Consider the following 14,944-nt stretch of genomic DNA (forward strand, 5'->3'; position numbering starts at 1 on the left):
TGCTTTACAAAGTGTACAAAATGGCTTAGTTATTGCTTTACATATGTTATGTTTGGTTATGTCATTTGGTTCTCCAAATAAGCCTGTGAGGTGGACCAGGCGAGCATTGTTGTTCTCAGTTTAAGTTTAGTGCCTTCCTAAAGTCAAATGACTACTCAGGGGCAGAAGTGGAAGTTTTCAGGGTTTTTGATTTTAGTCTTCTTTACCAATAACACAATGCCTCCATTCTTAGTTTGTGTTATCTGGGAACATTACCTGTGGACAGTCTTACAGCTTGAGGGGCATGAGACCTTTTTTTTTTTTTTTTTTGCGGTACGCGGGCCTCTCACTGTTGTGGCCTCTCCCATTGCGGAGCACAGGCTCCGGACAGTAGGCTCAGCAGCCATGGCTCACGGGCCCAGCTGTTCCGCGGCATGTGGGATCTTCCTGGACCGGGGCAGGCGGACTCTCAACCACTGCACCACCAGGGAAACCCGACCTTTTTTTTTTTTTTTGTCATAAGACGTTTTGAAGTAGTAGACTTTTAATTTTTGCCAGTGTTGGTAGGATAACAATTTGCATTGACTTTTCCATGAGAGGGCGGGAATAAATAGTGTGTATGTGGTATGTGAAGGTGTTTTAGGGTGGTTATGAGGAAGACACTTTATTTTGTGATAGTAACAGGTGGGGAGTCAGACAAAGCCAGATGGAAATTAGATAGATTCCAAGGTAAAGGAATTGAACTCCTGCTTAGGCACACCTACAGATTTGAACAGCAAACCCAGAAGGAAGGAACGTTTTCTCCAAATTACATTAGTGGAAAGAAAATCCCTAAAGTCACATCCATGCACCACATGTCTGATTGAAAACTTAAGCAGCCCATGTACATTAAAATCATTCTTTGTATTCTTATGGCTAATGTTTGAATATTGTTCATACTTTGCTCTCTGAGGCCCTCCTCTGGTAGCAGTGATTGTTCTTTTCTGAAAGAAGACAATCATCAAAGCATAATCATGACATCTTACTTTTGTTGAAGTCACCTGATGGGTCCCTGCTGGTTTATTTCTCACTCTAAAAACTCAACTAAATCAAGGCCTTTTCTTTTTCTGCAGCACCACAGTAATCCAAAATGTAAATAAAGCCCAAGTGAAGATTAGAGCAAAGAAAGATAATGTAGCAGGTAACTTTTCAACCCTTTGGAACTCTTGGCAGAGAAAAGATAACATTTTTAAATTAACCCGTTTATACAGCAAGATCTTGATGGCCCAATTAATCTTTTCTCCTTAGACAAAGTTGTTTGGCTTTACATGTTAAAACTTGTTTACTGGTGGTTGCCAGGGGATGGGGGTGGGGAAAGCTATTGTTCAGTGGATGTGAAGTTACAGTTATACAAGATAAATACATTTTAGAGACCTGCTGTACAGTAGTATAGTTACAGTTAATAGGGTGTTGTGCACTGAAAAGCTTAAGAAAGTAGATCTCATGTTGAGTGTTCTTAACACATACACACAGGAAAAGGGACACAAATCTTTTGGAGGTGATGGATATGTTTATTACCTTAATTGTGATGATGGTATCATGGGTATATGCATATTTCTATACTCATCAAAATGTATACATTAAATATGTGCAATTATTTGTATATTATGTATACCTCAAAGATGAAAGAAAAAAAAACAAACATTGTAACAGCCAGATCCCTTACTAAGGATAATTTGACTTTTGAATAGGAATGAACACTTAAGGAAGGTTCCTAAATTCATTCATTGAAACCAGTTACAGTTCCAGGCAATCTCTTGGCTTTTGAGTATTTGCTGAAAAAGAAACACAGGAAACAGTGGTTAAGAACCAGTACTTCAAGGACATGTTTGTGAATCCATATATGTTTCTGTGTTTAACAGGTGTTACTTTGCCAGTATTTGAACATTACCATGAAGGAACTGACAGTAAGTGTGAAACTTTTTATGTGTGTGTCTCTGGGTTCTTCCAGTTCCTCTTTAAATGAAACTTATTCTGGAAAATGATGATAAATAGACCTGCTTAGAGTTCAGTGGTTCCAGTGTTGGAAACCTTCTTTTTTTTTTTATTTTTTTTTTGGCCTCGCCGGGCAGCATGTGGGATCTTAGTTCCCCGACCAGGGATCAAACCCATGCCCCCTGCATTGGGAGTGTGGAGTCTTAATCACTGGACCGCCAGGGAAGTCCAGAAGCCTTCTTATCAGATATATTTGGGACAATAGTTTATCAGTTAATCAAAAAAGTGTTATTGCAGGGAGTCACAAAACATTATACATTGCTTAAAATATTTTATTTCAACCTAGAAATTTATAGTCATTTGCAATTTTAAAAATATAAGGCCATGGCCTTTCTTTGAGTATGAATCCACTGATTAGACTTCCATGTTGTCTGTCTGCATAAACCACACCCACAATGTATTGTTTATAATTTCCAGTTTGGGTCTTTTTAAAGTACAGTAAGATCTTAGGCACTGTGATACAATCTGAATGCTGAATCTTCCTAGACTTTTATAGCCAGCCTGCCCGATTTTTTTATAATTGTCTCACCTTTTCCTAATTTGACAGCATGTTTCAGGTAGTAATGCATCTTTGTTGAGTCTTTCCAAACTAATCAACTTTCTTTCATAGAAACAACAATATTCTTTCTTTGGCCCTCATATTAAATTGGTTCACATCAAATATTTAGTACTGCTTGAATAAAGAAGTAGAATATTCTAGTGAGTCACCTGTTAACAGAGAGTGTCAACCGTACTGGGGCATCAGGCAGTATAATCTACAAAGGGAAGGGGTGCATTCGTTAATCCAGCAAGGTAACTTCTCCTATAGTTAGATTTAGAAAGTATCCTTGTGCAAAACTACTCAGCAACATGTCCTACAGTTTTGGGGGAGTGAAATGGGCACTTAATGTTTGGGTTAGTGAATTTGTTTTTCCATGTTTGGTATTATTCTGACTTATCTTCTTTTGGGAAGTTTATGGGGAAGATTACACCCTAAATACAAATGTTGTCTGACTGGTTCTTTCAGGTTATGAACTGACTGGTTTAGCCAGAGGAGGTGAACAGTTGGCTAAACTGAAGAGGAATTATGCCAAAGCAGTGGAACTACTGGTGGAACTAGCTTCGCTGCAGGTAAGTTTCTGAAATAGTGGCTTCTGCACCATTGTCCCTACTTTTTACTACTAACAAAATGTTTGTGCAATGGTATAGTTTCACTCTTGGCTAGGTGAGAACAGCAATAGTCAATATAGATTTAAATGCAAATATAATATGGTTTATGCATGAAAGCCTTTTTTTTCCCCCCCTGCTTTGTAGCCAGTTAATATATATCTAGGTCATTAGTGTATGATTCTCTTCTCATGCCATCTTTATAACTTCAGGTGAGTCTGAAGTAAACAAATTCTAATAGAATGGAAATCATGTTAGCTCTATGGAAATCTCATAAGAATTTTCTGTTCTTTAAGTATGTTGAAGTAGTCTTGGTTTCCAAATGTTTCTACAAGTGCTGAGTGAAGGCAAGTGGTGGACAGGGCATGAGTAGGAAGACTTTGTGCTTACATTATTAATTTATCCTCTTATTTTAGACTTCCTTTGTTACTTTGGATGAAGCTATTAAGATAACCAACAGGCGTGTAAATGCCATTGAACATGGTGAGTGTAAGCTGCTGTGAGGCTCTTTGTCCATCCTCTTGTCCGCACCTCCACATTTGTCACGGACCTACTAGGAATCAGGCACTGATCACCTGCTGAATAAGATGTTGCCCCTGCCCACAGTAGGAAGGGCAGTGAGTCAGTAATACAGATAACTGTTAGTAAATCCTTTGATAGAAGTGTATGATTTAGCGGGTAGTTAGAGGAGAGTGGTGAGTTAAAAAGTACGGAATGTTTTACTCATTTCTGATTATTCATGAATAAAAGGTGAAACTATTTCTCAAGAGCCCTAATGTTTTTGTAAGTTCTTTCCAATGACTGAGTGATAAATGTTTTTGAACACATGAAGTATTAAACTTTAAAGCTGTCTTTCTTAGGCCTTATGTCCTGTTCTCTTGCTGTTCTTCTTGATTTCTAAAAATAAATTTTCCCATTGAATGCATTTATTTTCCATCTCTCATTTCATTATTTTAAAACTATGACTGCTGAATGTTGCCACAGTACTTTTTGCTTAAGAAACTCAGTTTTCATTAAAGCAACACTTGTTCAGTTTTAAAGTAAGAAAGGAGCAAAATTTGAGCAGCAAGGAAATTATTTTGCTTGGGCTCTATTAGTGTTAAAGAGGAAGTTATCTCATTGTTTAAAAACTTAAAACACATTTCCTGACTGCTTGCTTGTGCCAGCCTCTTGCATGGAATTGCAAGCAAAACAAAATGGATAAGGTAACAGTTTCAGTTCACAAGGAGTTCACATTCTAGAAGCAGAATAGGCAAATTCTGTGTAAAGTAGAACCTTATGATTGACACAAAATTCAACTTACTGTATTCTCTCTGCTCAATGCTCCAGTTTTTAACAATGGATTGCTGTTGTATTTAAAATAACATCTATTTGTAACATATGGTTCAATGTTACATATTCATATAAATTCAGTATATTCAGTGTTGTATATATATCATGGTCCAGTGTTACCTGTCCATAGAAAAGACAGTATGAGGGCATATTCCAAAATATTTATAATTAGTTAACTATAGAGTGGTTGGATTATACTTCATTTTATTTCCCTGTGTTTTTGTTTTTTGCATTAAATGTACATTTATTTTACAGTTAGAAAAAATAAGTTACTGTTATACAAATGAGCACTGGCAATTTGAAAAAAGATTTGAAGTTCTCACTATATATATATTTTTTAAACCCTAGTCATCATTCCCCGGATTGAACGTACCCTTGCTTATATCATCACAGAGCTGGATGAGAGAGAGAGAGAAGAGTTCTATAGGTTTGTTGGAATTTGCAGTTATTGATCATTTTTTGTTTTTCCATATTCCAAAAGCTCGATTTGCTGAGACATGTTGGCTTATGTTCTTTAGAATTAGCACAGCTTGGGACTTCCCTGGCAGTGGTTAAGACTCCACGCTTCCATTGCAGGGGCCATGGGTTTGATCCCTGGTCAGGGAACTAAGATCCCACATGCAGTGCAGCGCGGGCAAAAAAAAAAAAGAATTAGTACAACTTGTATTTTATTCTGATAAGAAACAAGGAATAATATTGCCAAAGGCTGTGGAGATAGATCTGTGCCAAGTTTTGCACACACCTAAAATATGGCATCTCTGAAAACTCAGGCCCTTCAGAGAAACTATAAATAGCCTCGATAATTCTTTAAAATGAAACAATAATTTAGATGGGGTGTCTCCCACATAAAAAGAAACTGGAATTAATCAGTCAATCAACAAATATGTATTGCATGTTGGAAATGTTCCAGGAGAAGGTATAAAGTACTTGGGGACATTACATAATAATATAAATCATACCATTAGAAAGTCAGAGTACTTGGAGAGAAATGATACCTGTACAGGAATTAGCTCTGAACATTTAGAGCTAGTAGGGACAATAAATACTAAATAGGTGGTGTGCAGGGGTCAGTGTGTCAGTTTCAGAGAAGTGGGAGATAGGTGAAGGCAGGCATATTCAGGAAAGACATAGCTGTCTTGGACCTTGAGTAGCTTCTGAGTATGATTTATAATCGTAATTAGCAAAATTTAGTTTGTCCTTCAGTTGATGTTCAGGGTTGTGGTAATCCAGATTGAATGATCCAAAATTTTAGTGTCTGAATGCTGAAAACCTGTTCCATTATCAGGGAATGGACATCAAAGTTTATTCACCCTGAGACAGGAGCTTTTGAAATCAGTTATTAGCTTAAAATGTGTGTGTATTCTACCTCAAATCTTTTTTTTTTTAAATGGGTTATAAATATGTTACTGAAATTGAAATTAATAAAGGTAGAATTTTGTTCTACTTTGTAGGTGTTTATTATCCTTGTTACAAAACTAGAAGAAATCAATTCTACTTAGTACCAAAACAGCATTCAGAAAATTCCCTCCTTTATTTTATTTTATAGGTTAAAGAAAATACAGGAGAAGAAAAAGATTCTCAAGGAAAAGTCTGAGAAGGACTTGGAACAACGGAAGGCAGCTGGAGAGGTGATGGAACCTGCTAATCTTCTGGCTGAAGAGAAGGATGAGGATCTTCTCTTTGAATAATCTTTCCTGCTCTGATTCCTTCAGAAGGCCTAACATGGCATCATTTTAATTCACGGTGTGTAGGTTCGGTATGTGTGGCTATTTAATTTTTAGCCTAAGAATTTCACCAGTTGTAAAATTCCCTGTTGTCTGTTTATGGGATTACCTTTGCAGAATCATAATTCAACAACCATTTATCACCAATGACATTTGGAGAACCTGCCCAGAAACTTACAGAATTTATTAGTGTCACCCTACTCCACTTACATGTCTGTTGCAAGTGACCTGCTTACCAACATATTAAGAAATTCCCCTTAGGAAACAGCAGTGGTCTCAGGCCAACACACGTAGGCCAGCTACTGCTGGAACACCCTTTGTTCCTACCTACTTGCACACCGTTGTCTGAGATTGCTGCAGCCATCCTTGTGTTAGTTACTGTGGGACTTCTCCTCAAACATTATGAAAACCTTCACTTATTCTTCCTTGAATGACAGGTCTGTCTTGTCTGTCATGGGAACAGTTCTGCCAATTCAAATGTGACTATGGTAATATACAGTAAAATGATTTAAAAATGAGTTGTTCCTTTTATAATGAATTTACTGCTAAGTTGTGTTCTTATGCTCAGATCACCACATGGGATTGGCATCCAAAAAGAGCTTTCTCTGCAGACATGTATGAAGTGGGTAGCTTCCCTTTTCCCCCCTTCATAAACTTACTGAGGTGAGTGAGTGATTGTTGAATTTTGGGATACTAATAAATATGATTGCCAATGAGTTAAGAGGGCTTATTATTACTGCTGTTTTTTCTAAGAAAAAATAATTAATTCCCATTTGAGAGTAATAAGGTAACTGTAGTATTTTATAATCAGTAACAACTTGAGGCATTTGAATGACCATATTGGGTGACTGAGGTTTTTAGTAGTTTGATCTGGTGTGAGCCATCCATGATTACTCAGGCTTGCCTGCACTCAGTTATAGGCATTGTTTGACATGATTGGCCATGGAACAGTTTTTAATTAGTGAAATTGTGACACTAGCCTTAACCGTATTGTGTTTAAATCAACTGATATCACAGCATAGACTAATTTTAAAGTAGGTAATTTTAAAGTAATTTTGCATACATTTAACAAAGACCTACCATAAAATAGCTTAGTGGTATTAGACATTTGTGTTTTATCTATTATTATCTCATCACAACAACCATTAAGAGGTACATATTGTTTTAATCCTGCATTTCACAGAAGAGAATTTTGAGGCACAATGAGCTTGAAGTGGTGAATCCCAGATTTAAATCCAGGCAGTCTACCTTCAGAATTTTTACATCCTTAACTTCTATCCTTTTTGCCTCCCCTATGTTAAAAACTTTGGGTAAAGGTAAAGACAGAAGGCCTGTCCTGGAGGAGCTGATTTTTAGGAAATCCTGTTGCTGCTCACAATAAAATCTCAGATTCAATGTAAATTCAGTAGTGATTGGAAAACCAACAACTGAGTTCGTAAGTCTTGAAAATAAATAGGTAACAATGAACTGCTTAATATTTAATCCTCCCAACAACACTCTAGTGAGTTATAAATACCATCATCTCCATTTTGCAGGTGGAAGGCAGGCCAAATGTATCTTGATTTCAGAGCCTTGGTTCTTAAGTGGTATGTATGTATGTACGGCTCTGTAGGAGGCAAAAATTAGCTGGAAAGTAGAGGCAGAGAGCCAGGTTTCGTGGGTTTTCATTTAGATAAATTTATGTTCAACTTAAGGAACTAAGCCAGAGAAGTACCCTAGAGTTTTTCCTGTGGCACCATAAACCTCTGGTACTTACTGGCTTTGGCTACCCTCCCTACATAAGTGTAGAAGATTTTACAGTTTAGCATATTGTTAAAAAGAAAGAGACAAAAGAGTGGACAGAAAATTTGTTGTGTAGGGTTGGGGTGACTGGAGCTGTATGGGAAGGGAGTAGATCAGGAATAGGAATAGAAAGCTGGACTGGGGTAGCATGTGTGTGTATGTGTAACAAACACTTTCTGGTACATGATTGGCCTCCTTTGGGAGATACAGAGTAGGTATTATAGAAAAAGGGGAGGGATGAAGAATGGAGAATGAAAATATGTTATATATTTGTCAACAAGTCATCCTATCCTCAGTGTTCTCAAATTGGTGGTTGCATGTAGTGGAATTCGCCTGAGTATTACGTACCTTCTTCCCCAGAAAACTAGTTCCAGAGTTCGCAGCTTTAAGTTGTCTATCTATCTATCATCTTTAATACAGTTTAAACAATTAAGGAAACAGAACCTACATTTGTGCCAGTAGGGGGCACTCCCCCACTGTGAAGAATAAATTAAAACGTATTTGTGTTTCACCCAGAGGTTCCAACGGACTTGATTCTGGCAAAACTTGAAGACAAGGGTGGGTCATTTTAGATGTGTTGACACCTTGAATGGTAGAGGATATAAACACAGCAAGAGAAAGTATTCAGTGACTTTTTAAATTTGAAATATAATTTTACTTTTTATTTTTACATTACAATGTGCAGTGTTTGTTACATCTCAAAACAACAGAGTGCAGATACAGGCAGGATAAGAGTACAAAGGAGAATTAACAATAGATGTCAGAAAGGTTACCTTTATTAAGGCTAAATCCCTGGTTTAAATTTTCCACACACATTCACAGAATTACATTCAAATTATTCCTTAGGCCATGAGAAAAGGAAAAAAAAAATCCAGACATTAGATTTTCATAGAAAGCAAATCTGGATTAATCTAAACACTATTCTCCTTTCTGTTTGTTCTGACTTAAGGAAATTTAGTAAAGGAAGATTATTTCCTTACTTGAACTAATGTACATTTCATTAGCGATTGGTATCATTCCTATAAGTGGTTAAGACCTCCCTCCACACTGGGGTCTCCAATCAGAACCACAGAGGGACAGGAAATGGAATTGGCCAGAGCGGTGTAGGGCACAACTAGGTGGAGAGCAAGGCTTTTTTCCATTTTCTTTCAAGGAAGTCAGCAACAACTCAGTTTTCACTTTGTAGGGACTATGTCGAATATCAGCACATCCATATCACCAGGATTGAGGAAAGTTGGGATATAAACATTTCTATCCCTCTACCACTGCTGATGAGGAAGGAGAAAAATATATAGGACTTAACTGATCCCCAAAATACCTCATCAGCTTAGATTTTCAAGAAGTATACTACGGCATAGCATGTGCCTCGGTAGGGGACTTGGACTTGCTTGTTAAAGCCATGCCTGAGTCTGCATAGCACATGGCCCTAGTGTTGGCCCTGTGGTCTACAGGTAACTCAGGGACTAGCGCGGCAGCCGCTTACTGACACCGCCTGAAATCTCATTCTAACTTGACTCAAACTGCAAACGTTTTAGATCGTAGGGTTGAAAATAGTTGTCAGTTATGATAAGCAGCTCACAAAACTCCACTGTCTACCACAGACTACCTTTCATTCCTAAAGAGAAAGTATACTGGAAAACTGAAAAGATTAAGTACTTACAGTGCCTTGTTTTCAGTGCTGAAAATCACTGTGACCTTTGCATTTTCCTGCCATAAACTGGAGTGTTTCAGACCTGAAGAGACAGTATGTATGGCATTCCTTACCTCAACCTAGGAATGTTAACTTTCTTCCTAAGGAACATTATCTTGAAAGTATTTCCACACAAGATATATTCCACAGCCAACTTTGAGGCCATGTGAATTTCAACAGAAAAAGGCAGCATATAAACTGTCTACAATTTGTTCAAATAATATTATGCAAAGGAGAAAAACTCAAGTATGTACATGACACTGAGACAAACTACTCATTAAAAACAGTTGCTTATGTTAAATTAAGTGACAATTCAGTATTATTCCAGTGTTTAGCTTTGGGAACAGGAATTGTAGCTAAAGTCACCATATAAATAAAATCAAGACATTCACATTTGAGGTTGTTTGTCACACATCACACCATCCCTTAAGCCTTGAAAATACTACAAATTAACTTTCCATGCCAATTACAGAAGTTGAATTTTAAAGCTACAAGCTATAGAGACAGTATGAAAGTTTCATTAGCTTAAATGTTTTATGATTTAGCTTGTTGCATTCTGATCATAAGAGGCAGACCTTATCAGGATAAAAACCTATTTCTATATGCTTAACTTTTCCCCTGCAATGTTCTTTTCCTAAAATGTTCAAATGACTTTCAGGTCATCTTTTCCTTCTGATCTCAAAGTCAATTGTCATATCATTTCCCTCATATAATTTTATTCCAATGCTGAACAAGTGTAATCAATGACCATTTGTCAATCCATTAAATATCAGTATACAGTACAGCAACTATATTGATCACAAATTCCAGTTTATTACCTACATATATGGCACAGTCATCAAATTATACTGTGCTCATATATAAAAATGAAAAAACTGTCAAATGTGCTATGTCCTTTTATGCATGTAAAAAACTATTTGCATCATGAGGAAGAAACTTAACAGTCAACAGAGTTTATATCAATATCTGCCATTCGTAAAAATGTAACTTATACATTCTATTGTACTATGCAGATCAGGAAAAGGAAGTAAAAGTTACCCAATCCGTTGCAACGATTAAAGAAAAAAATTCAGAAAACCATTATACCTTTAAAAAGATCAGCATATGTTGTACATGTTTTAGAGCAGAGTCTAAAACAGGTGTGACCGTTGCATAAACCTTTCACATGTGCAGTGAAGTCTGATCCACAAGTTTGGGCTAAAAAATTGGTGCTTCTAACGGAATGTTTTTATGAATTAAAAGACATACAAATGAATTCAAACCTAACAGAGCAGCTCCAGACCAAAGTGGCACCATTTTTTTTTAAAGTAGTTCTGGTGACTAACCAAATACTGTTGTCTTGCCCAGTGCACAGAAGCAGTTTCCCTTCACCCACAAATTCCCATGAAGTCATTTAAGTTAACTGTTAAATAACATCAATATTTATTACTATGTGAGACATGGACCATTGTGTATACACACAAAAGTTTTTCATGGAAATATGACTAGGCAGAAAAGAGTTGGTTAGATGAAAACAGAATTAAAAGGTTTTTATGTGGATAAAATGGAACTGCTCTGTTGAAAACTTCCATTTAAAATCCCCAAATGAGGCAAGAACCTCTAAAGCCCATGTACAGAGAATAAAGAATGCTGTTAGTGAATTGCCTAAGGGGATTTTCTTCTCACTAGTTCAAGATCTAAGAACAGGTCTACAATTTATACTGCCTGCCACCTTCTCAGAGACTTGCTCAGGTATCAGGGCTATCTTCCTATTGGCAGTTTGCCAGATCAAGTCCAATCATGCCACAGAATGGATGTTTCCTTCACCTCAGCCAAGTGGATGGCACCCACTGAGGTTCAGTATCAAGTTTGTTAATCAACCTAAGCAATTCCTGATAGGCTTTATCAAGATCCGAGTTCACAATTGCTGTGTCAAAGTAGTGGCCATTGTTCTGCTCCATCTCTCTAGTCTTCTCAATGATTTCTCTCAACTCTTCAGGCTGCAAAGAGAAGATAAAAATTATGAGGTAGGGGCTTCCCTGGTGGCGCAGTGGTTGAGAGTTCGCCTGCCAATGCAGGGGACAGGGGTTCGTGCCCCGGTCCGGGAAGATCCCACATGCCGCGGAGCGGCTGGGTCCGTGAGCCATGGCCGCTGAGCCTGCGCGTCTGGAGCCTGTGCGTCCGGAGCCTGTGCTCCGTCCGCAACGGGAGAGGCCACAACAGTGAGAGGCCCGCGTACCGCAAAAAAAAAAAAAAAATTAAGAGGTAGTCCATTCCTTACCAAAATATACAATGAGTCAGAGATGGCTGAAGAACAAGAAATGGCCTTAACACTGCTTTCCTTCTGTCTCTCAAAATACTCAGTCTCCAGTGTTCAACCCAACCCTGTCATGGCCACAGGGATTTCCTTTGCTCTGGTATCTTCAGCACTGACACTGCGAACCATTTGCAACTCAATATAACCTGTTTATACTGCTATTTAGGTTTTTATATATTTCTGTCTTATCCACAAGAAGAGGCTTCAAGAGCACAGACTGTTACTTTGAATTCCCTACAGACGTTCGTTTTCAAACATTTCAGGGCACCATAACCTCTTCCTAAAAATAACATCTTCTGTAACAGTGAACCTTTCTGGCAGGACCTCAAGTGCCACCTGCTCTTGGCTCTTATAAAGAACCCCTGCCCTCTATATCTGTTGCAGAGTTAAAAAGAGTAAACATCATGAGAAAAGGATCAACAGAATGGGTACCTTTTTCTATGAAAACACTGCTGGAAATCCAAGATTTTAATTAATATATTTTTGGGGGGAAATAGCTTTTAAAATTGCTTCTCTGCTTTCAATACACAAAGGAGGTCTTCAAGATGCAAAAACAAGTATCCTAAGAAGAGTTTGGGAAGCCATATAGAGCAGGCTACTTTAAAATAATGCATGAAGGAAACAGCTGTTTCACAGATAAGCAGATGGCAAGGTTATATGCAAAACTTATCGAGAACCTTCTGATAATCAGGCACATGTGTCCAAGAAAGTGAAACTGCCCCCAAATCACCCCTGTTGATGAAGAGAACTAATTAAATGTCCATATGTCTCAGACGTAAAGGCCACACATCAATACTATATTGGACCCACAATACCAAACAATTTGTATTGTTCAACTGAACTTTTTTAACAGAAGGAAAACATTAAAAATATGACAGTGTATATATGTCCATGCCACTCTCTCACTTTGTCACAGCTTACCCTTCCCCCTCCCCATATCCTCAAGTCCATTCTCTAGTAGGTCTGTGTCTTTATTCCGTCTTACCCCTAGGTTCTTCATCACCCTTTTTTTCTTAGATTCCATATATATGTGTTAGCATACGGTATTTGTTTTTCTCTTTCTGACTTACTTCACTCTGTATGACAGACTCTAGGTCCATCCAACTCACTAGAGCCGCATAGCACAGGGAGATCAGCTCGGTGGTTTGTGACCACCTAGAGGGGTGGGATAGGGAGGGTGGGAGGGAGGGAGATGCAAGAGGGAAGAGATATGGGAACATATGTATATGTATAACTGATTCACTTTGTTGTATAGCAGAAACACACCACTGTAAAGCAATTATACTGCAATAAAGATGTTAAAAAAAAAAAAAACCATAGTAGAAGAAAGTAGTTACAAATACCACCTATGACCATGTGACCAGTTAAAGAAATAAGGACTGTAGTTGTCATAAGTATTTCTTCATTATTTACTTCAGAATACATTTTTATTAAAATATCTTTGTTTTCTTCCCTCTCTTATTTCCTTATCATGTAACATAAGATCATATATCATAGTGTTAAGTAGTATTAATTTTATATCATTGTCTTTAAGTTATGGGATATTAAAGATAAAAACAAACATAAGTCAAGGAAAAAAGATGACAGCTCTGGCTTGTCCTGAATTAGTTTCTTGTGTGGCCCTCTAATTTTCGTTCTGGAATGTTGTGCATCTGGCTCTGGTACACAGAATCCTTTGTTTCCCAGCAGGGACTCTACTACACCACTGTAACTGAACATACTGTGACATTCTGGTTAAAACTTATGTCTACTCAAAGCTGAAGATTATTGAAAGAACATTCTAGAATTCAAGGTAGACTCTAAACCTTGTGTTACTAGATTTGAAATATAAATGTTAAGCCCCACGTCTTACATAGATTCACATGAATATCTAAGCCACCTAGTTTTTCTTTATCAAATTTAAGTATTCATCTTTTGCCAAAATGACTTATTTACTTGGTAGTTTATGTTTTAATTTTTCAAATTACAATTCATGACGAAATTGAAACAAAATGTTTTTGCTCAAATATCTTTGGCCTGAAAAAATTATCTATAGGCCAAATTGACCATAATAGTTCATACTATTAGTTTACCACTCTCAAGCCCCCATTACAGCAGAACAGATTCACAGTACAATGAAATAACTGATTATTTAAATTTTGCATTTGGTGAGGAACACCATCACTTTCTTAGTTAGCACTATCTCACAGAGTTAAAATTGAGAATTTGTTTTTACTCAACACTTCTACTGTGTGATAAAACACTATTAAATACCAAAGAAGATAAAACATAAAAGGCAATCAGATACACCACCCTTTACCCAACAGCTGCAAAATATACATTCTTACTGGTGTGCAGGAACATGCACCAAGATAGAACAGATACTGGGTCATAAAATAAGACTCACCAAGATTTGAAAGACTGACATCTTACAGAGTATGTTCTCTTACCACAATGGAATTGTAGATCAATAAAATATTTTATAAATCTCCAACAGATGGGAATTAGATACTTCTAAATAACCCATGGGTTAAAGAAAATGACAGAGGAAACTAGAAAATATTTCTAACAAAATGGTAATGAAAAATATAACCTTAATTTGTAGGATGCAACTAAAGAACTACTTAGAAGGAAATTTATAACTTTATATTAGAAAAGAAGAAAGGTTTAAAAATCATCTAATTTTCTTCAGAAACTAGAGCAAGTGCAAATTAAAGCCAACGTAAGTATAAGAATAAAAATAAGTCAATTAAATGGAAAATAGTCAAACAATAAAGAAAATTAACAAAAATGTCTCCCAACTTATTTCTTTTTCTAAAGTGTTTTGGTTATTCTTTAAAATTTCCATACAATTTTAAAATAATCTTTTCAATTTCCAGAGAAAAGCCCACTGGGATTTATTTTGCCCAGATAACAGGTTTCTTGAGATATAATTCATTTACAATTCACCCATTTAATGGTGAACTGGAAGCAATTCAATGG

The 14,944-nt window shown here is 36.9% G+C and overlaps 2 protein-coding genes across 6 annotated transcripts in view; one reads left to right on the forward strand and one right to left on the reverse strand.

Annotated features, from left to right (window-relative positions):
• Nucleotides 1-6,733, forward strand: part of ATP6V1D (ATPase H+ transporting V1 subunit D) — a 12,759-nt gene extending 6,026 nt beyond the window's left edge. The window contains exons 4-9 of the mRNA XM_079915072.1: nucleotides 1,092-1,159; nucleotides 1,881-1,925; nucleotides 3,020-3,123; nucleotides 3,576-3,642; nucleotides 4,840-4,918; nucleotides 6,038-6,733. Coding sequence (XP_079771198.1) covers nucleotides 1,092-1,159; nucleotides 1,881-1,925; nucleotides 3,020-3,123; nucleotides 3,576-3,642; nucleotides 4,840-4,918; nucleotides 6,038-6,179 — 505 coding nt within the window. The 3' untranslated portion in view covers nucleotides 6,180-6,733. The remainder of the gene's footprint in view (nucleotides 1-1,091; nucleotides 1,160-1,880; nucleotides 1,926-3,019; nucleotides 3,124-3,575; nucleotides 3,643-4,839; nucleotides 4,919-6,037) is intronic.
• A 128-nt stretch (nucleotides 6,734-6,861) lies between these two features.
• PALS1 (protein associated with LIN7 1, MAGUK p55 family member) overlaps nucleotides 6,862-14,944 on the reverse strand; it is a 104,754-nt gene continuing 96,671 nt past the window's right edge. For all 5 annotated transcript variants that reach the window (XM_079915066.1, XM_079915070.1, XM_079915068.1 and 2 more), the window contains one exon: nucleotides 6,862-11,666. In XM_079915066.1, coding sequence (XP_079771192.1) covers nucleotides 11,490-11,666 — 177 coding nt within the window. In that variant the 3' untranslated portion in view covers nucleotides 6,862-11,489. The remainder of the gene's footprint in view (nucleotides 11,667-14,944) is intronic.

This window comes from Stenella coeruleoalba (assembly GCF_951394435.1).
Source record: "Stenella coeruleoalba genome assembly, chromosome: 2".
NCBI classification, from domain to species: domain Eukaryota; kingdom Metazoa; phylum Chordata; class Mammalia; order Artiodactyla; family Delphinidae; genus Stenella; species Stenella coeruleoalba.